Source organism: Gouania willdenowi, chromosome 17 (genome assembly GCF_900634775.1).
Source record: "Gouania willdenowi chromosome 17, fGouWil2.1, whole genome shotgun sequence".
Taxonomy (NCBI): domain Eukaryota; kingdom Metazoa; phylum Chordata; class Actinopteri; order Blenniiformes; family Gobiesocidae; genus Gouania; species Gouania willdenowi.
In genome coordinates, this window is record NC_041060.1 from 7,854,581 (window position 1) to 7,878,232 (window position 23,652).

General features: G+C 39.3%; 1 protein-coding gene across 1 annotated transcript; it reads left to right on the top strand.

Annotated features, from left to right (window-relative positions):
* The first annotated feature begins 19,713 nt into the window (after nt 1-19,713).
* ptmab (prothymosin alpha b) lies at nt 19,714-23,300 on the top strand. Its single transcript, XM_028473421.1, has 5 exons — nt 19,714-19,875; nt 22,046-22,111; nt 22,192-22,276; nt 22,352-22,437; nt 22,523-23,300. Exons 1-5 carry the CDS (start codon nt 19,831-19,833, stop codon nt 22,565-22,567), a joined length of 327 nt encoding a protein of 108 aa, XP_028329222.1. The 5' UTR covers nt 19,714-19,830; the 3' UTR covers nt 22,568-23,300.
* Nucleotides 23,301-23,652: the final 352 nt, after the last annotated feature.

Sequence of the window (23,652 nt, forward strand, 5' to 3'; positions counted from 1 at the left end):
CGTTTGACCTCTGTAATCGCAAACAAATGCTTCTGGACAAAATTTTAACATTGATTTTCTCAGGTATTCAAATACTTATGTGCAGCAAGAAAATACAAATACATTTTTTCAGAATCATACAATGTGATTTCCTGCCTCTCACAGTGGAAATGCACCTACGATGTAAATTTCAGACCCTTAAATAATTTCTAAGTGGGAGAACTTGCAAATTTGCAGGGTGTTCAAATACCTATGTTCCTCACTATACGTGGAAGTGCAAACTAGGACACATTAATGTTGGAAAATCCACAGCCCACTTGATTGAACTGCTCCAAATTTGGCCCCTGAACAAAGATGAACTTTAACACCCCAGTTCTAAAGAGCAATGTAAGGAAGGAGACGCTTTTTAAACTGATCAACATCAAGTAAATGAGGATTGACATGACCAGATTCATGTTTTTTTCTAACAAAATTTGAAATTCTAACAAGGATTTGGTGAAAAGATAACCCTACAAATAAAACTTGTAATACTCACTTTTTTTTTCAGGGCTGCAACAATTTCTTGAGGTCCTCAAATATCTCAAGTAGAAAAAAAATTGATATATTTTCTCTCCCTCAAAGCCTTATTTGTATACAGTGTATATGTGTATATATAATAGTAATAATAATGTATTGTTTTTTATACGACGACATCCACTGGCCAAACATATCAAACAGAGGTGTCACACATTTGAGAAAGCAATATTAAGTTATAGAATAAACATTTACCTTCAGCTATGAGTGCTTAAAAGTCATAAAACAACTGCATTATATTCTGATTGTCCTACAGTAAATGTAAAAAATATAGGCACCCTTTGGTCAAGATAATTTACATAAAACTGAAGTGCTGTAAAAACAAACAAAAAAAACAAAAAAAAAAGGGGGGGGTGGGGGTGGAATTCTTCTGCAACAACTGACGCTGGACTTTGAATGCTAGCAAAGTCAACTCTCAAACTGGTATTAAAAAAAATCTCCATTATTATCAGTGATGTTTGGATTCAAAGATGCTTCACTCGGGGAGCTGGTGATTTTACATGAGGCGATCGAGACCGATCAAGATGCTTCGGCTTTAAAAGATTAATAATGTGTCAAACTGTCTGCTTTGAATGCATCACCTCTATAAAAGATGAGTACATCTGATTCTGAAACACCAGCCATGGATCTCACCTCACTTCATCAATAGTGACAGAATAAAAGATCCTAACCCTGTATTAGAAAAATGGACAAAATCCAATTACGGTAATGTGAATAAATGTGAAATAATGTCATTTTATAGCAAACACTGTATTAGAAGAGTTATTGTTATGGTTGGGTGTTGTACATTCATCACATCGATCACTACTCTGTTAAAGCTGAGACTTCTTAAGAACTGACAAATCAAATCAATTTTGAAACAGTTTTCAGGTGAAACCTGTGATTTTTCCATTTTAATAATAAGAGGTTGGAATTCTTTCCACTGGGATTCTGATTGTTAGGGTTTTGTCAAGGGTTTACATTCAGCATATGTTCTCCTTCTGTTTTCAGTTTAGCACAGCAATTATCACAAACTCACCTTTTCTTGTTTTCCAGCTGTGAGATTTAAGCTCTTCTGTGATTCTTTTTTACTGGTGTGTAAATGATAGTGAAAGTAAAGATGGGGAAAGGATTGCTTACACCAACAATGCTGATAATCCCTAGTTAAGCATTTATCTCCTCTCAGAACTGAAAGGAATTTGAAAGGTGGTGAATTGTTGTTGTTGTTTTTTTTTTTTATTTTGAGGTTTTTAAACTTCTACGTTTCTCAGTTGTCATCTAAAAACTTTTGGGGTAGTGCTTATTTTTTAATTATCAGTAGTGCTGTCAAGAGATTAAAAAATTGTGCGATTAAATAATCATTAATGAATCTAGCCGCTACATTGAGGTGGTAGCGGCGGTAACTCTTTCTTGCACAGTTTGCACACAACTAGGCTTTAGTTCTATTTCATAACATTAGTTTTGATGTCTCACTATGGGATTTGTGCCTATCAGATGCACTTTCTCATTACGTCAATCCTGATTGGCTGATGAAACTCTTGAAATAAGAATCGTTCCGCGCTGTTTGGAGTGCTAAAAACGCAATAAAGTGACAGCCCTAATTATCACTAACATTACCACTGTAAAGTACAGGAAACCACACCTAATTTTACCTGGAGCAGAAAATGGTCAGTATTTTATTTCCAGGTCTTTTATTTTGGAAAAACTCTTACTTCCACTTTAACACTCATAACTGCTGCGCTTGATCCTCAAATGGCCTTGATGCACTCAGCCATGCACATACAACTTGTGAGTGTGTGGCGCATGCCACACCACGCACGCACGCTAACCTCAACACACTCACCTCTCCATCAAACTCCCTGGAATGGGAAGTGAGTTTATGAGAGTGAGTGGTTCGTGCCACCATTGATAAAAAAAATATAGTTGTATTTAAATTACATTTTTGTTAAATCTAACACAATGACTATCTTATCAGAATCAGAATCAGAAATGTTTTTAATGGCCATGTACAGTTTTAAGGACAGTAGTTGGTGCACAAAACAAACAACAACAAAAAAAACAAAAACAAAAAACAAAGAACAACCCAGCAACAATAATAATAATAATAATAATGATAAATGATAAATATAAAGGATGAGGGATAAATAAAGGATAGATAGAGAATAAAGGATAAATAGGATAAATATAAATATATATATATATATATGTATATATACAGTGCAGCAGATAATGTCATCATGGAGGTGGTGATTGGGGGGGGGGGTTCAGTGGGTGACTTGGGGTGTGTTCATGTGGATGGTGGCAGAGGGAAAGAAGCTGTTTTTGTGTCTGGAGGTTCTGGTCCTGATGGACCAAAACCTCCTTCCAGAAGGGAGAGATTGAAACAGTTTATGACCGGAGTGGGAGGGGTCGGCCACAATCTTTCCTGCACGCCTCAAAATCCTGGAGGCGTACAGGTCCTGGAGGGAGGGCAGATTGCAGCCAATGACCTTCTCTGCAGAGTGGATGATACGCTGCAGTCTGGCCTTGTCCTTGGCCGTAGCTGCAGCGTACCAGATGGTGATGGAGGAGCAGAGGATGGACTGGATGAAGGAGCTGTAGAAGTTCACCATCATCTTTGTTGGCAGACTGAACTTCTTCAGCTGCCGCAGGAAGTACATCCTCTGCTGAGCTTTTTTGATAAGGGAGCTGATGTTCAGCTCCCACTTGAGGTCCTGAGTGATGATGGTCCCCAGGAAGCAGAAGTACTCCACAGAGCTCACTGTAGAGTCTCCCAGGGTGAGGGGGGTGAGGGGGGCTGGGTTCTTCCTGAAGTCTGCTATCATCTCCACTGTCTTTAAAGCGTTGAGCTCCAGGTTGTTCTGGCTGCACCAGGACACCAGCCGGTCTGTCTCCCACCTGTAGTCAGACTCATCTCCATCAGAGATGAGACCGATGATGGTCGTGTCTATAGTCTTAAAGTTATAGGCATGGTATTTGTGATTATTTGTGATTGATTCTGTTAAATTCTTAATTTTTTTTTGTCTGCACATGTTGTCAAAGGTCAACACTACAAGAAGTGCAATCTTTTTTAGACAGCAATGCATTTTTTAGTTTTTTGTTATTGCAATTAAATACATTGCATTATTGACCATCACCAGCCCTCCTTAAGGAAGGGTAAGAAACACTTTATTAAAGGGAGAATATAAAAAGAGAGGGCAGTGTTACACCTAGGTGAGGGGGGGGGGGGAGCAGGGAGGAGCGATTCAAGGTAGAGAAATGGAAGGGTGGGGAGGAGTTGATAACTGTAAAGTGAGATGTGAAGTTGTAGGCGTGAGGCTTAACTATAATGGTGGTGGCTGTGGGCAGAGGGAAGGAGTGAGTGGTATTACATGAAACAGGTATTTGGGATCAACGTGTCTAAAGTTAAGCCCACTACAAGTATTATCCCACAGTCCAAGGCATGCTAGTGCATCATAGACCGATGTATTTGCAAGATAATGCCACTGTAAACCCAAGCGCTGCCCCGGACTCGAGGACGCAGCCAGAATATTAGAAAGAGCGGGGGCCAGGGAGCCCAGGCAACCCCCCCCGGCCGAGCAGCCCCCCAGACGCCCCCAAAACACCAAGCCGAGAGGCAGCCACCGCCCCCCACATACACACCCGAGAAAGCACCGAGGAGCTGGCACACTCCGCCACCGCCCCCAAACCCCCAACCCCAAGGCCCCCACCGACAATTAGGAGCGCCGTGAATGCAACCACTCTCGGAGCGGATCAATTACAGGAAGTATCGGCAATGACATAAAGCACGGTATTGTAGGTGGTCAGGAAGAACGGACAATGGCGCAAAACAGGGCTTTAAAACCACCAAAAGCACGGCAACTTGTTGCTGCTCTATTGTTGAATGTTGTGAAAGAACAAACGGAGATGGCATCTATTTCTGCGCATCTGACAAACTAAACCAAGGAATAAAATTATCACCTGTCCTCCGCCCATTTGGACTGAGTCCACGACTAAACCAGTGTGAAAGCTTCCTAAAGGCTCAAACATACTCAGGCGGACCCCGTGTACAACGGACTCAGCGCGGACTGGCCGCTCTCTTCAGAGCTTACATACTTGGGGGTGCAACGCCGCTTAGTAGTTTCCATTAAAATCCTACATGCCCCATGTTTCTTCGCGCTTCTCTATAATCCTTGTACTCCTGGAACATGTTTTAAAGGTGTCGCTGCTGTCGTAGCTCGTCTGCCAGTGTCTTTTTGGTGCATTCACACAGAACGCGACTGATGTGACTAGATTACATTCAAAATCAATGTAAATGACACGACTTCAGGCGAACTCCCTTCAAGCGACCTGACTTGCTTGATTCCAACAACGATTTGGAAGCCGAATACGATAACTTCTAAAAACAGGTCACAGAGTGGGAAAGTCTGTGAACGCCATCCACTGGGTTGCTGTGCAGAAGGCGTATACGCATACTCTGCAAACGATGACGCCACAAGGCGTATTATAGATCCTTCCATACGGTCCAGTGTCGTGCAGGAACTGCAGTCCAGCCCTGGAGGTCATCTGGTGGTTCTCATTGTGACCAAATAAAAAATAAAAAAAATAGAAAAAAGCTCCACTAGTATTCCAGACATGCTTGCAAATAGATGCTGCCTTTCTCTCTGTGTCTTCTTCCCTGTTTTGGTGTATTTCTGTGGCAGCGTTACAGCGCCACATAGAGGTCTGGTATATTTACTACAGCGTTTTTCACCTTTACGTGTGGACGCACACATAATTACCCCTTTTAGGGGAAACTGTTTTCGTTTTGTCTCTGTGTGAACTGGTCTTATTAACTGTCTTCTCACTATTCAGGCCATTGGCAGTTCTGATGTTTTGTTTTTTTTGGTGATTTGGAGCTCCAGTCTCACCTGGTGGAGATTGAAGATGGTTGCTGGTGGTGGGAGAAGGTCATTAAAATGCTCTGTGGGATGAGAAGGTGGGGGAAGGTGTCAGTCAGAGAGTCTCCGATGACAGGGGTGGGAGTGCGTGGGGTGGGGGGCTGTAGTTCCTCCTGCTGCATTGTTCTTAAAGCAGATGGGGTCATGGTGTGTGTGTGTGTGTGTGTGTGTGTGTGTGTGTGTGTGTGTGTGTGTGTGTGTGTGTGTGTGTGTGTGTGTGGATCAGTGGCAGCTGAGATTTGGATTGGGTGCTGGGATCATGTTGGTGGGGGTTCACCAAACTGTTGAAAACCAGTTTGTCTATTTGCATGCGACCCCCGCGCCCACCCCCTCCACTGCTGATCCTGACCATATACAGTGAATTCTTTTCATCTTCTCCAACACCTTCTCCAGCCATTCTTTTGTCATTTGTTCCCTTCTGTTGCTCACTTCCATAACTTCCTCCATGAAGGCCACCTTCATGGCTGAAATTCATCCTTGCTGAGTGATATATGGCAGCTATGTTCTAGTAATAAGTTTTTCTAGATAATGACTAACCACCCAATTACACATAAATCACACTTTTTTACAAACTGAAAAAACTGCAAAGATCCCTTAGATTCCACATGTTGGTTAGAACAGTTTACGGCAGAACAACTCATTTTGACCGCTAAAAAAAGATGAAAAAAACTGAACGGAAAAGTTAAATGGCATCTCAGCTTTATTCAGAGCTACGCAAGATCCGCGGCGGTCAATCATCATCATATGTGACGTAAAATCCCATTTTTCAACCTCAAATAACTTAATTAAAACAAACGTCAGAGAAAAATGAGCACTTGAATGTAGAGTGATAATAACTAATGATCACTGCAGAGTTTAGGTTTGGAAAAAAATTGTGATCAGTATTTTAATTTTACAGTTTGACGCACATTCCACCCATTATCATTGAGGAGGCGGGGTTTATGACCTATACTGTAGCCAGTCAGCAGGGGAAGCTCTAAAAATGAAAGCTTCACTCCACCGGGGAGCTTGTCCCGTCCGTTTGTTTTACAGTCTATGCTACGTACCTGAGCTAACGTCAGTAAGCTATCGTAAAATAAACCTATTAAGATGTGATCGTGAATGTATGAAGATGTTACTGATAACAGCAGCTTGTTATGAGTAAAATTGTGCAAAAAAAAACCTGTTTTGAATGTGAAAAGTATTGAAAAAGAGATCAATATTTGCATTTTATTTGAACATTTGTATTGTTTTCTTTTTCAAAAGAATAATAATTTAAAAAAAAAAAAGAAATATATACAGTATATCTGTATAAATATTGAATCAATAATTATTATTTTTTTTTATTAATTATTAGACATTTCAGGTGACCCCAAGGTTGAAAAACCCTGTTTTAACTTTTCTTTCTCATCGGATTTGTAGTACGTTATGGCTTTAATATCATTTTGCAGTATTTATTCTGGCTTTGTCTAGTCCTAAACAATGTCTTCTATTTTGGTGTCATCTCTAGTGGGATACAAAAACTCACTTGTCTTTAAATAATTAGAATCATTTATATTCAGAGTATTACAATTGAAGAAAAAAAAATCATCACAGTGTCAATAGTTCAGTTTCATGTCAATGATGACATTCGTTGGACAATGAATGCTTCTGATGGCAGTTTACAATGATAGACCCATGGTAGATTAAACTTTCATCCCAAAATAAACTGTAAAGGTCTCAGCAAGTGTAAATATTGCATTGGCTAACAGAGGTTTCCAAAGAACCAGATTTGTTGGAATTGATTTACACTTTTATTTCGTGCCACCAGGCTAAGAATCTGTGCCTCGCAGCGAGCCATGGCAGCTTTACCTCAGATATAGTGCTCACTGCTCAGGGGTTTCTGGGAAATCAGCGATTAAATGAAGGAGGAGTGGAGGTGAGCTGTGTTGATGGAGTGGAAGAGCAGAGAGCCCCTCACTGTCTCAGCTTGTTCGTTCAAACAGAATTCCAGCAGTAAATGTGAAGCCTCGGGCGACTCGCTTGTAAAGCTCCAGAGACGCCTTTAAAACACTCTGTGAGCCAGGTCGATTCAACACACAGACACAGACACATTACAAGAACTCCATCACAATTTAGCAAAGACACTCACAGTTTCTCTTTGTTGTGACCAAACGGGTCAAAGAGATAATAATCATCATCCTAACATGATGCTGATTGTTTTACTTTTCACTTCTAACTCCAGCTACCATTTGCCCTTCTGAAGCACATCACGTTTACGACCATACGACTTAAAATGAAAGGGAAAACAGTTTATATTTCACAGCATCACTAATAGGGAAGCCTTCAACAGTTGGTCCAACCAAAGTTGTTTGGTGTCTTCCTTCACATACAGTAGATCTATGCCAATAATAGACGTTTTCCTCATTACATTCTGCACATGCGCCGATTCTCTTTCAGCTCCAGCGTTTTGTGACACACAATGCGTCTTTTCTGTTGACTTTGAATGCATAAGATAGTAAGTTTTTGTCTCTCTATATTAGAAATGGGCAACTTTTATCATAAAAAAAATACTCTGTTCCAAGGGCCACATTATCAACATTCATGTCAGCATTGAGAATAATGACCAATCTGAACATCAATACAGCAAAAGACCCTACGGTTTGTGTGTTTATGTCATTGTTTTGTATATTCTTCTCCCATTTTGTGTTTTTTTGTATTTTTGTTGAAGTTTTGTAATTTAGTGTAAATGTATTGTCCCTTTATGTATTTGTCAGTAATATTGTGTCTTTTTGTAGTCATTTTTGTTGAAGTTTTGTAAATATTTTTGTTATTTTGTGTATATTTGTTGTTATTTTGCGTCATTTTATTGTCCTTTTCTGCAGTTTTCAGTAATTGTGTGTTTTTCTAGTCAGTTTTGTAGTTTTTCAGTTATTTTATGCATATTTCTTGTTATTTTGTGTATTTTTATTGACAATTTAATAATTTTCCCTGTCTATTTGTGTGTGTTTTGTGGTTTATTTTGCGTGTTTAGTTCACAAAATGCATCATACTAGTCCTAGGGCCGCATGTGGCCCCCAGGCGTCTAGTTCCCATGTCTGATCTATACCTATACAGGTCGAATATGTGCATAGATCCTGTGTTTACTTCCGTGTTGAGTGATGTTGGTCGTGTCTGCACTGTTTTCATTCATTTCCACGCATGTTTTGCATAGAAACGACAAGAAGATAACGTGAGGAAATGAGGAAATATTTTTATTTATCATAAAAGTTATACATGGTCCAACTTTTTGCTGTTTAAATAAAATGTTGTTTTTGGCTGTAAATGTAACTGAAATGTGTAATAATTTTATTTTTAAAGAAGCATACACTCATACAGTGTCATTACCATGACACCAATACAAAAAAGTCACACTACCTAAACATTATAATCCCCATTTGAAGTTTAATCTGTGAGTAAAACTGTTGTCAGTTTGAGAGGAAGCTACTGTAGTGTATACTACTTCCTATGTACAGCACATTGTAAGCAGCTGTTTAAGCGACATTTGGTCAATTTAGTTCACGTTTGAATTATTGTATTGTATCTTGTTAAGTCGATGGGAGTATTGCCTGTTCTGCTTTTATAAATTTACTCCATGTTATTTTATGATAATTACCTATTTATCGTATTATTTTTGTAGCATCCTGAAGTTAAAAACAGAATACAATTGGAGAGAAAAAAGTGGACTGAAGAAATAACATTTTTGCTAATTGTCTCAGGCCTTGTGCTTATCCTGTATCAGATCCAAAACCCTGTATTAAATAAACATATTTTATTTGTTTGGCAGGGCCTGGACACTAGTCTATTGAAAATAAAATGTTACTTATACCATTGGATATTTAATGGTTTCATTCTTTTGTTTTTGGTTCACAGGTGAAACATACCTTAACCTTCAGGTCAGAGGATGTGGTTCAAGTCAAGATTTCCACCTTTCAGAAGTCTTTCTCAGAGTTTAGATCATTTTTATGTAAAGTTTAAATATAATTATTATTTTTAAGCCATTTAGTCAGTATTAGTTTCATTTAGTTTAGTCTTTATTCTTTAGTCTCCTGGTCTGGACTCATGTCTGCATCTAATGCTCACAGTCTTCAGTGTTTATGGGTGCTTTAATGTGTTTTTTCACTCTTTTGGTGAATTGACAGGAATTTCAAATGAGCTTTTGCAGAAACAAATGCAACAAAAAATAAATATATATATATATATATATATTACTGGAAAATGAAAGCGCTGAATTAAAAATAATATTTTGAAAATATTAAGTTTCATTATTACTCAATTCAGTCGTTCAGGTGAGCACTCCTTCAGGTGTTAATTTCCCTATTTTTATCTTTCCGTGACAAAAGGTGTGTTAGGCCAATGGTTCTCAAGCTTTTTGGCTCTCGTACCCCTTTTCTCTTTTGTCTGACTACTACATTTTGCTCAGAATACTATGAAAAAAAAATATATAGAGTGTTAACACAGAAGACGTGTTATCACTTCATTCAAGTGGAATGAAACATTATTTAGTACCTCATAAATTTCTGGTAATCTCCCACCTGGTAGACAATGTTCATCCTTGTATTTTAGATTAGATTAGATTATACTTTATTTTATCCCACAGTGGGGAAATTCACACAAAAAGCAAACAAGCAAAAAAACTGATTTTCAGTTCATGTTCTATTAAATTTAATTTACCTCATCATTCTTATGATTATTATTTTTAATTACAAATACACAATATTAAACCCCATGTTTTTAATGCTTTTATTTTGGTAATTCTCTCTCTCTCTCTCTCTCTCGTACCCCCTGTAATTCCATTGTGTACCCCTAGGTTTGAGAAACACTGTGAGGCCACTGTGTGTGTGTAGGTTCATTATAAATACAAACCTGTGACAGTCTGTGCTAACCGCTGTTCTGTTTATTAGAATTTAGTCCATTTGTTGTCTAATGATTTTCCAACAGTCAGTTTATAATCATCTGCTTTTTTATCTTTGTTCTTTTCTCTTCTTTTTTCCATTTAATGCATTTATTTACTTTTCTAAAATAACAATAATCAACTCTTGTTCACCACTCATCTACACACAACGCTCACAGTCTAGACTGAGGAAACCAAAAAGGCACTTGACCAATGACCATACCTCATTTACTAGGTTACTACCAACTGACAGTTGGCCTATTTGCTTAGTTAGTAAAAACTGTGAAACTCTGACCAGAAACCAACAAATGAAGCCTAAAGTGAGTGTAACTCTTAACTCTGTGCTGCTGCGTCGGTGACTGAGTCTAGTTTAAAATCAAGACAGAAACAGAAACAGATGGTTCTTTTCTCTTCCTGCCTCGTGGTGTGTGTGCAGATTGTTTTTGAACCATGATTGTGAAAGCATCACGATGCACTCAACACTAGCTTGAGTACACAGACACCTTGGAGTTGATAATCACTTGTCTTTCTCTTTTTCTCCCTCCACCTTTTCTTCATGTAATGTCATACATCAGCCATAATGTCCTTGCCGGCTAATCCATAAAGAGAGGGAGCAAGGTTCTATTTTTAAATAAGGAAGTGAGAGCAGATGAAGGAGGTGCACAGATAGGGAAATCAGGTTGAAGTCGAGTAAAGCAGTCATGTGTGCAGAGAGAGAGTGAGAGAGAGGCTTTCATTGGCTGAAACGGACAACCAACAGATGCAGAGCAGCATTTACTAAAGTCATTCTGTGCATATTCACGATACAACAATCATACATTTTTATTTCTTTGCATTTGTGTTGGACTTAATGCACAGATTAGTTCCCATTCAGACCAATAACAAAAGTAATGGGGAGGGATCTGTCTTTGTAGGTCAGACTGTCACACTGTGTCTTTGCTATGAGTGGCTACAGGACTGATATGACCTCTGCTTTCAAAGGTATCACTGACTTGACTTTCTTATAAAGCTCATGAAGAAGACACTGTTGCACAAACGCTTAGGTAATAGTTCTCACTCTAACATATTTGGATTGCTTCAGGAAAAAAAAATAAAAAACAACTCAGTGTTACTTTGTTTAAATGGTCTCTATAGAGATTAGATAGGACGAGGTAGAGAAGTTTGGACTGTCTCATTCTAATAAATAAAATAAATAAAATAAATAAAATTAATTAAAAAAATAAATTAAATAAATTAAATAAATTAAATAAATTAAATAAATTAAATAAAAAATAATAATAGTAGTAAAAAATAGAATTTGCTGCAGATTGTACTGTAAATTCTTACAGAAATATTCTTATCTAACTATAACTGGAAACTTGACTCTCAAACCCGATAAAGCCTGAGTTTATTTTAGTGTAATATGACTCTTTTAGTGTTGGGCATCAAAGAAAGTCAAGGCCACACAAGCCCATGAACCTGCAACATTTTTAACTCTGTAAAGATCTCTGTCCGTGTCCCTGTAGGGGCTCCGTATCTGTCTAATGCCAGCATTTTTTTTACAATGTAATTGTAGATACAGTTTTTTTTTATTATTGTTTATGCTACAACTGTTCAAGCAAATGAAAAATGGATCTGGATAGATAGATAGATAGATAGATAGATAGATAGATAGATAGATAGATAGATAGATTAAAATCTAACACCAGACGTGTGTGTGTGTGTGTGTGTGTGTGTGCGTGTGTGTGTGTGTGTGTGTGTGTGTGTGTGTGTGTGTGTGTGTGTGTGTGTGTGTGTGTGTGTGTGTGTGTGTGTGTGTGTGTGTATTTTTCTGTATTGCATACATTTCATTTTAACTCGTTGACTCTGAGGAACATTCACTAACACATCGTATGGCAGTAGTGGTTTACCAAAAATTTCACACAGTAGTCCTATAACACAGGAGAGATATCTACCATCTTTGTTTTTTTTTAGCTTGGAAAAACGTGTTCAATAGTTTGTGTATTTGGGAACTAATGACACAATGTATATAGGGGCTAATGCAGTATTTATGTTAGCCTTTGAGGTTAGCTTAGCAGCTGTACAATGGGAAAAGGCAACACCACCAGGGCTGAACAGAAAGCGACAGAGTCTTTGTAAAAGCATCACATGAACAATAGAGCTCATATAACAACTTAGGCCTACATTTCTTTTCTTAGCCCTACATTCTGATGTGGCTTAAAATGCACAACTGCAAAACACACAGCTTTACGTGTCCGAAAAAGGACTTTAATCCCATTCTGCATTCATCGGTTATTGCAAGTGTCCAGACACCTGTAAACCTGTAAGTGTTCACAAATAAAGTCAAGATAATTTATTAACTGTACCATACATAAAGCTTGATATAGTGTGTGCTGTTAAATAGTTTTACCAGTGGTGTAATGTTGTGTGAATGGAGTTGATGTGAGATCATGTTGTTCATTCTGCCGCTGGAAGCGTCCACTTCACTACTACACCACACAGCAACAGGTTTAAACATGCAGAGTGATTGATGCACCGTCAACAGAAAACCTTTCCTACTGCAGCCCTTTGTGTCTCTCTTCTTTATCACACACGTGTCTATTCTTCCCAACTAAGATTTGACCGACAGCCAAACCAATAAAAACCTTTACCTTTTTTCATTGGCTTTTTGATTGGTTGACTTAATCTAAATTTAATTGAAAAAATTATCGTATATCTCTCAAAAGAGGGATAAAATACATTAATCTCTCCCACACGGATGCAAATAAGGAAGCAATCATGAGCCAAGTTGAAGTCATTGATTTTTAATTTGTGAAGTTCAATTTCAACTTGCCTCTATCAAACGTTATTGATTCTATATTAAGAGAGAGGTTTAAAGAAAAAATATGATGGCTTATTTAAAAAAAATTTTAAAAGATGCACTTATCCTCAGAAAGGCTTGGGCCTAGTATTAAACTCATATTATTTGCATTTGAAGTACAATTTGGTAAAAACTAAAAAATATATTGAAACAGGGTAATTTTTATCAAAATAGTACAAACAAAAATAATTTTCTCTTGCAGATCTTTAAGTTGCTTCCAGTTTGAAGGGTAAACCTTTCTATATTTTTCCTCCATAAACATTATCAGACTATACACACCTCTGAATTCTTGCTGGTGAGGCTATACGAGGTCACTCAGCTCATTGTCTTGCTTGCATTTGGTGTTTGGTGATGCTAGTCTGCATTTTATAGCATTTAAAATGCTGTAAAATGCAGATTTTTTTCATTTAGAATTCAGCACATTTAGTGAAAAGATAATTTCATTGCATCAGTGCTAGACAGAAGCCTTCATACTTTGTTTAGCCTACAGTTCAGAAATGTATTCGTAAGGTATTATTAAGTTAGTTTTTTTTTTTAATTTTGGTGGGCTACCCTTAAAGGAGGGGTGGTGGTTTCAATGGGAAAACTTGAATAGATTAAGGTTAAAAAAAAAGAATAAACTAAAATTCTTTGTAAGAAAATAATGACCTTTGTATGAGGTACCTGTAGATTGCCGAGAAACAAACTAAACATTACCATAAAGCTGATATCCGGAGTTTCTGAGAAATCTATGTTTATGTATGATTCTTTTGAAATGCGAAAAAATATCTAACTATTCTTTTCCTATGGTCTACTGCCGATGGTCATTCATATACATTAATGTATATAAGCCCCTCCTTTGTCCTATAGACCCCTATACAAATGGAAACTATCGCTGAGTGCTCCCAGCCAATAGGCTTTGACTTCCTGTTTTTGAGTCTGTCAATCAAAGTGAATGTGGAACTGTGCACGGAAACAAGGCCGCGCGTCACAATAGCAAACAGGTAAATATGATTTTGGCTCTTACCTGACCCATTGACCTATATCAATGTGACCCATACAACCTTGTTATGTTCCGAGATGCGCATGCAGAAAAGTAGAGGCGTGGCTTCTGGTAGTTTGGCAGAGGCAGTGGGAGGAATTGAGGCTGTTTAGGGCGGGGCATTGAGATGTTTCTCAGAGTCTCCGGCAATCAGCTTTAAAGCCACACCGTGAACACTGTGACCTGAAGAGTTGAGTGGGAGGGAGCAGGAAGCGGCTGCTGCCGCGGCTCTACAGACAGTGAAGGACGGGAGAGTTGTCGCTTGAAGTCGCTTAAAAAGTTCACATTTTTTTAGCGTTGAGGTCGCGCTTGACCTCGTCACTCTAATCGAGCAAGTCACGTCGCTTGAGGGGGGATAACTTGAGATAGCCTCGTTCACATTGATTTGAATGTAATCTAATCGCTTCAGTCACTTCAGTCGCGTTCGGTGTGAACGCACCTCCAGCTTCCTACTTACATAAAACTGACTTTACTTTTTTTCAATAGTGAGTTGATGATCTCTCGTCAACCAACAGGTCAACTATACTGTCTGCATATATAATCAAAGGACAAGGAAGGCTGGCCCGACTGACAGTTTGTTGATTTTTTGCGACAGTGCTGCAGCGCTTGTGGCCACTTGGGGCACTTGACGTAAAAGTTATAGGTCTAGCGCCTCTAGTGGTCAAAAGTTACAGTGTTCCTTTAAAAAAACACAAATTTGTCAAAACTTTGGTGAGATTCTCTGAAAGGAAGGACAGTGGTCTCAATGGGAAAACTTGAATAGATAAAGGTCAAAAGAAAATAAACAGAAACTCTTTGTAAGAATAAAAAATGACCTTCGTATGAGGTATCTGTTGATAGTTGAGAAACAAACAAAAGAGATTTGAGAAAAACACCCCAAACATTATCTCTATCAACCGCAAATTCATCAATATCAAGTTATTGACCCTTGCAGAGGATTTTAGTTGTTCAGAATTGGTGGTTGGCCCCAAATTAAACTTCAAATGGCTTTAGTCTTTAAGCCATGAGTTAGCACAAAGGCTCTCGGCGGGACAGGGTGTTTAGAATAAGTTCCTGTCTTGTGTGACATTGTTCTTCACTGCAGAAAAATTCCGAAACAAATCTGCTGCTAATCAAATTATGTACAAGCAATTGACACACAGTGAACCTGAGGCTTTAGGGGCCTCTTTTGAGATAAAGGGCCCCCAGGCAGCTGCAGCCAGCTGCTCTGTCCAACCTTGATGAGGTGACCGATGTTAGCCTACTTGGAGCGGACACCTTTGTAGTTGTAAGCCTGTTTACTTTAGAATGGTAGCTGACCATTGTACAGATTGAATGTTACCAACCTGCTGTAAATATTACCTTGTGAAAGATGACGTTGAGATTCCTTGGAAATTGCTAACGCAGCTCATTTAGCTAAACCAGCTCATCAAGTTTGTTTGCTGTTGAAATAGTTTAGATTCATTGATAACTGTTGCTTTGCTGGTAATGTTGGGATTTTATTTTCAATTTATCTCTACAGGTCTTGACAAGTAAAAAAAACAGTTTGCTGTTACTACATTCGTTAAATTCTTCTCTAATTATCTCTGATATAGAAAAAGGTCTTTTTTTCTTTTAAGTGATGGATAACAACAAGTTGCAAACAAGCATTACAAAGCTCTGGAAATAGCATTATTATTAAAGTTATTATTGGGACTTAAATGACCTTACCCTACACTCTTTAGCTACACCTTTTAATATGTGATAGATCTAATATGGCGAGATTGCCAGTTTTGGAAATTTCTTTTGTTTTGGTAAAAAATTCTTTAACACTAAAAGCTAAAAAAAAAAAAAAAATAGCTTTGTTGGTTAAATTGGTCATGCCACATAAGGGTGGAGTCCAGAACCCTGTTCAGAAACACTTTTTGTTATACTTGGTGAAATTGATCATTCCATCATGACAGAAGTCAATACATTATGCAAAAAGAAGAAGAAACGAATCAGACATTTATAGGGGCTGCAAATTCTGTTAAAACAATTGAACCAATCCCTGCTATTTGGTCCAAATGCAAAGAACCAATCAGATGCCTTCATGTCTCATCCTACCTTTAATGAATAAAATTGCTCACTGCTGACCTTGTTTGATACTTAATATCAGAGGTGGGCAACTTTTATCACAATGGAGCCACAAAAATGTGATTTTTGTGATCCGATGGCCACATTATGAACATTTATGTCAAAATTTAGAATAATAACCAATCTGAGCATTAATACAGGGAGGACCAATGTGTTTGTGTGTCATTTATTGTTTTGTTTCATTTTTTGTAGTGATTTTGTACAATTTTTTTCTCATTTTGCAACTTCTGTTGTTTTGTGTTTTTACTGTAGTTTTATGTGTGTTTTTGAAGTCATTTAGCGTATTTCCCTCTAATTTTCTTAGTTTTTTTTTTTGTTGTTTTGTGGGTTATGTGCCAATTTGTGTATATTTGTTGTCATTTTGAAGACGTTTTTTGTGTATTCTTTTTTCATGTTTTTGTTGTCATTTTGTAATTTAAATTTTTTTGTCTCATTTGGTTTTTTTTGCTGTTGTATGTTTTAGGAGTGATTTTGTGTATTTATGTGGTCTAGATTTTATTTCTATAATGTTGTATTTTTTTTTTTACTTACTTTGTGCAATTACTTCAAGGGCCACTCAAAATTGGAGCGAGGGCCACATGTGGCCCCCTGGCCGTCCATTGCTTATGTCTGATTTATATGCTGCAGCATCTTTAGATAGACACACATAGACTTTTATGCCTTTAATTTTTCTGTTTGTAGACATTTGTCCTCTTATTTGTCTGTAACTGTAGTATTAGTAGTAATACTAGTATTAGTAGTTGTTTTTGTAGTCATGGTCCAGACAATATGTCAGTGCAAGTGTAAAAGCTATTCTAATTTGTCGGTTTACCACAATTTAAAAAGTACACGCTCTGTTTCAGAGATTAAAACGATAGATGAGAAACATGTCTGCTAATTTTTATTTTTTTTAAAGTTCACCATTAGCCATTATTAAGTGTAAAAAAATATTTTCCATCTAACTGCACTATGCACGTAAAACAATATCAAAATGTTTACAAACATAAATGGTTCGGTAACTTTGATATTCTAGTGAAATTATACTGATTATATTATATACGCTTATATCATATTATATTCAAGTGTAAAAAGAAGAAAAATCTGTTTTTAAAATAGATTATTGTCTGCAATCTGACCACAGATTGAAAAGATCAAATTTAATGAGTCAAAACCTAGCACAAAGATAGTAAATGTTACTATATTTGAAGGGTTTATGAGCTTTTTAACTTCTGCTCACAACTCTCTTGAACTTGTGGAGAATTAACATCCTCAATCATTTGTATAGGAAAATGAGTGATGCATAGCCCATTGTTTCTCAAATGGGGGTATGTGTACCCCTAGGGGTGCACGATGGCACTAGGGGGGGCACTTCACAGAGAAAGTGGGGAAATTAACAAATGAAACCATTAGAAATATAGGGTTTTATTAAGTTTATTTCTAGTTAAAAATGATAATAACAATAATAATAACGATGAAAATTATCTTTATTAAAACATGAACTGAAAACACAAAGATAGTCTTGGTCCTACATCAGGCAGGAGATGACTGGAAATGATAAAAACTAGAAATAAATCTATTCAGGAGTCTCTAAATACTGTTTCATTCCACTAAAATGAGATTCTTTAAAATGTGTGTTATCACTCATTCATCCATCATTATGCTCTATAGTTGTTTTTACATTGTATTCTGAGCAAAATATTGTAGTCGGAGCGATACAAAGGGGGTATTTGGAATCATGAAATAGGAGAAAGGGGGTACATGAGCCTAAAAACTATGAGAACCAATGACATAACCTATATAATGGCTATATATATTGTGGCTGTCAAATTATTTTTAAATTCTTGATTTTATAACTTCACAGACTGAGCGTCCCACACACTCAAAACACGGTGAGTGAGGCATCTGGGACAGACACTGCTTCTCTTGCAGGATCACTTTCTCCTGCTGCTCTGTGTAATTTCTGATTGTATATTTTATTGTCCAGAATAAAAAAAAAAGAAGTTCGCTCCCAGAAAAAAAACTCAACAAACACCGATGGGTCTAAAATGAGTCTACACGTCCTCCAAATAAGGGGAAAGTAACACGTCAAAATCCTAATTTAAACTATAAAATTAACGATCCTCAGTTAAGTCCGGATCCGTGTTGCCAGATCCGGGTTTTACAGAGAGCCGACTGGGATTGCTTTTGAAATGACCGACGTTTGATTGAGCCAATCAGCGAGCGCAATGTGCCAAAGCCGCGTTTATGCCAGTGAACTGACCTATCAGCGACGTCTCACGGGCCGCGTGCGTCATCCGAGCAGAATGTGAAGGTGGGTCGTGTGTCCGCGCGCCGCACTCCGCTCCCATCCCCCCTCTGACCGAGCAATGGCGGCTTAGCTTTGAGCCGCTTTGTCCTTCTCACACTCAGCTTGTTAAAAGCCATGTGTGCTAAAGTCAGTCGGTAAGGAACAATACAATGTTTGCCCTTGTGTTTCATAAGAATGCGCGTCACTTCACGAGCACATTATACTTTATTTTCTGCACCGGTTCTTTATCGCATGTCTGTTATGTCGCACTGCTTTTTTTTTTTTTTTAAACCCTCCAGTACGGGGCTTTTTTTCTTTGTGAGCTCCAACAATGGACACGGAGGAGGAAATGAGGCCAGCAGCACTTTTTTCACATCTTCTCACACTCCACTGAACCCGCTGTGTTTTGATTTAATCTAAAGATCATCTATATTTATCAGTGTCTCGACCTTGGCGCACAAATGTATTGGATATTATGTAAAAAAAAAAAAAAAAAAAAAATCTCCCAATGTGTCAAGTGCGCACATACAGAAATGAGAGGGAGTTTCAAATATGGACGTCGGGAAGGGGAGGGGCCAACAATCGACAGTAGTTAATGGTCGATGGCGGCGATGCGCCTGCGTTTATGCCCCGCGTTTCCTTTAAATGACTCTTAAAAATGCGTTAGTGTCTTAGATCGTGCCGATTAAAAGATGTAATCCACTGGAAGTCGTAATAATGAAGATATTTCACCTTTTCCGCCCCCCTTTTTGCCTGTATTCCCTGGTCGAGGCGGTGGGCGGGACAAGCGATGCTCCTCTGCCTCCTGATTGGGGGAGAAACCCATCAATCAATCAAACTGACATGACTTCAACCCAAGCGCCGTCTACTCGATGTAATCAACCTTTAACGCGATGTTGACTTTATTATTTTGCCTCCACTGGGTTCTAAAGTTACATCTGCTCCGTATCGCTGCTTTTAATTCCGTGGGATTATAGTTTTTAAATAAATAAAGGGACGGTTACAAGAGGGGGCGGGGCCTCCGGCTTTAGAAACTCTATCCCATTGTTAACGCTGAGCGCGAAGAGAACACCTCTAAGCGATGCCGTCCAATCATTGCTCTCTGGGCTCCTGTAAGCCCCGCCCATAAAGGTATATTAAAGGCTCGGCCGTCAGCGGCAGCGGCCACTGGCACAACATTATTCTGATTGATTCCACAAGCCGAGCGGAGGGATTTACTTTATTCAACCTTTCATTTCAAGCCGTCCTTTATTTTATCACCAGAAAACAATGGCAGACGCAAAAGTTGACACCGCTTCGGATATCTCTGCCAAGGTAAGCCTCCTCTCCAGTCCGCCCGGGTCCGTTTATTCCTTTAGTAATACATAAATAAAAACAGCTTTTTCAGGCTGAAACCTTTTTTTTTTTTTTTTTTTTTTTTTTTTTTTTTTTAATGCTTCGCGCTCATTCTGTAAGCGCGACAACGGAGTCCTACCGAACAGGAAAACCATCAGAAAAACGGATGTTTTGCATCTTTTAATATTATGGAAGTGTTTGACGGTACCCATCACCGGGATGAATAACGCCGGGCTCCCGGCATCGCAGCTTGGAAACGGGTCTCATTGTCCGACCATTTACAGTCCGCGCGGGTTCTTTGTTTATCCAAGCGGCTCGGTTCCCGGTTCCAGTCCCTCAGACGCGCTCATTCGCTCCGGACCCAAACACCGACTCTCTCCGGTTCACCCGGAGCTCCTCTCTGAGGGTTTTTTTTTTGGTCATAACCCGGTCCGGATTTCTTTTGATTTTCAACTCAGTGATAATGATTAGTAGAGAATAGAAACGTTGGCTTTAATAATAGAGCGATAACAAGCTGCTGCTGTGACTGAGCAGCAGAGTTAAATGGGATTTTGTTTGGATCCCAAACCTGTGGTGCGGACCGATTGAATGAACAGAGGATAGCCAATGTCACCCGCTTCTTTCCACCTTCACTGGGGTTCATTTGTGTGTTTTTATCTATGGACTGTGTTCATCTTCATGTACCTGCATGTGTACATTTATTTACTCCGTCCGATCCGGTTTGTTTACCGACCCCGTGGAGGTTTGACTTGTCTCCGGTTACCGGAGAGCCATCGTTTCCTTTTCCCTTTCCATTATTTGAAGCACTTTTGTGGAGTGTGTGTTTGTGTCTCGGGGGAAACTTTCCTTTCTGTAGCGCAGCGCGCCTTTCTAAAACCTGTGTATGTGTGTGCGTGTCTGTGCGTGTGTACGCGTCCGGCTGTGGAGGTGTGATGTGACGGTGCTGGTTTTCCCCTCTTTTTGCGCTGCGTAATGCCATTTTGGGGCTTTGGTCTCAGTAGTCTGACCATCTTTGTACTTTTTTTAAAAAAAAAACGTCCATTTCCGTCCAGTTGGACTTTGATCAGATCGGGTGAAACTTTAATAGTCCAGAGGAGGTCCATGGTCCAGTCCTCGCTCACTGCCACTGGAGAAAAAAGCGGCTGTGAGTCGCGGAGCTCTGGATGATTATAAGATTATATCCAATGAGCATATGGAGAAGGGAAAACTTGGGGCCTGGTGGTGGTATTAAGGGCTAATAATCCGGGGGTGCCTGTTCAGACACTATTTATAGTTTGTGGAGCATTTTTACGCACAAGCGCCCTTTTACGCACGGGATTCTTGAGTCCGTGAGCGCCTTTTGGATACCGTCTGTGTTCCACCGATGGGTTCCACCAAAAGCTTTGTGGGTTTATCAAATAAAGATTATGGAAGCAAATATTTAATGGTTGAGCGTGTGTACCGGCTATGAAATGCCTGCGTGCGGCCGGGCTGTTAGACTGTGGGGGGACGGACCGGTAGAACCGGGCGCTTTTGCGGTGTTTTCCGCCGTGTGTTCGGACCAGTGCTGAACATCCATGGGCTCGGTTCCCTCCATACGGTTATTTATTTATTTTTCTGCTATCTGTGCCGTTTCCCTCGCCTGCCATGTGTCGTCTCCTATTGTCTTCCGTTACAACAAGCGGCCACAGCAGCGTGTGCGCCGCCTCCTCCCTCCCTCCTCTCCACCAACACTCCCTCCTCCTCCTCATCATCACCATCCTCCCCCTCCCACTCCTGAGCCCTCCTGTGTTATTTTAGACAGACGCGGTGCATCTTGGGTATTGCAGTGCCTCATCGGGCGTGTCTTGTGACATATGGCGGCAAACGGCTGCCCGCAGAAGACTACAACACCCAGAGTGCCCCCGGGGGCCACATCAAAGTATCAGATTACAGCACATTAGAGGAGATGAAGTGGGAGGAGGATGCAGAAGGGGGAGGATCTGCAGAGACCAATATGGTGTTTAAATAGGGAAAGGCTTCATCTTTGCAGAGCTTGGCTGAAAAATGACTGACTCTAAGTAGGCCAGTAGGTGGGAAGAAGAGCAGAAAGCTGCAGTGTTCAGAGATTTTCAAAATGCAACAATTGTTTTAATCTTTTTTTGTTTTCTTTTTTTTTATCTGTCAACAGGATTTGAAAGAGAAGAAGTTGGTGGAGGACAAGGAGAACGGCAAAAATGCAGCCGCTAACGGACGGGTAAACATCCACTAGCCTAACCATCACATCATCATTTTTTCCCTCTTCCTGTTAATAATACTTGTGGTTTTTATGTTCAGGACAACGAGGAGAACGGCGAGCCCGAGGTAGACGAAGAAGAAGAAGAGGAGGTTGATGAGGAAGACGAGGAGGATGATGGAGAAGGTTTGTGTGGCTTTCTTTTCTTCCATCAATTTGTTTCCAAGAATGAACTAAGTCTAACTCCACTTTTTTAATCAGGGGACGAGGAGGACGAGGAAGAAGATGACGATGAGCTCGAGGGTGGCACAAAGAGGGCAGCTGATGAGGACGATGATGACGAGGAGGTGAGAAGTTCAACACGAGAAGATTCTAACACTCGGTCAGGACTTTCCTCTAACGCTCCATGGCGCTCTTCTCTTCCCGTTTCAGGACGACGTCGAAACCAAGAAGCAGAAAACCGACGATGACGATTGATGCGTTTTTCCCCCCACAACATCCTGCTGAACCACTTCCTGAATCTTCACCTCTGACTGTTTTTATATGTCACAGGTGGAGGGGCTGGAGGACTGACTTAAAAAGGAAAAAAAAAAAATATGGAAAAAAAAATCCAACATGGTCATTAGCAAGTAGAGTTCAACAAACGTCCATACCCACTGGGTCGCCCCTCAAAGCTGCAAATCAAATTTTCTAGAGGATCCCCGCCACCACATCAGCGCTGAAAAATCTGGCTTCTCTTCAACAACAACAACTGCAACACAAAAGGAGAATTTGTTTGTATTTTTATTTACATTTTATATTTTTGTACATATTGTTAGGAGGGGGGTTCACTTTCTCTCTCGGCAGCGATCTTGTCAGACCAAAATCGGTGCTTCTTTAACAAGATTTTACTTGGTTGACCATGTTACAATATCTCAACAGATGCTAGAAGAAGAAAAGAAAAAAACATGTAATAAAGTTTTAAAAAACATGAAAGACAACCTCTTAAGCCGTTGAACTCAGAGCATTCCAGTAAATTTAATGTATGTACTTTAGCTGTACCATAACTAGTTTGTTTGTATGGGAGGGTTAAGGCCAAAGAAAAGAGCCTCTTTTCTTTTTCCTTTGATTTTTGTTTTTGTCAGCAACTTTTCTCTTTTGTTTTGACGGCCTGTTTTGATGTATGTGCGAAGTTTGTTGTTTGACAATAAACCGGACTTTTATTTTGTGAGTTGTACCTTGGTTTCTCTGCTTATGTTTGTTTCCACCTTCGATGAACCACCACCACCACCACACGGTGAAGAAGCTGGAGAGCTTCAGCAGCTGGAAACACCACTTCTATGTTATAGACAGGTTTGGTTTACTTACTGTCAAGTGCTTCTAATTAGCTCCATGCAATAGTTTGAGCTTCAGCCAGACAGAGTTGAGTAACTGCTAACAGAGCAGTGCAGCATTAAAGAGAAGCAAATCAATCAGAGCTGCTAAGGTTGTGTTGACCTTGACATTAAAGATCTTACGGCTACCTAAAGTGTCTGTAGGCATTGTAAAAATATAAGCTTTAGCTACATATGTTCAAAGCTGCA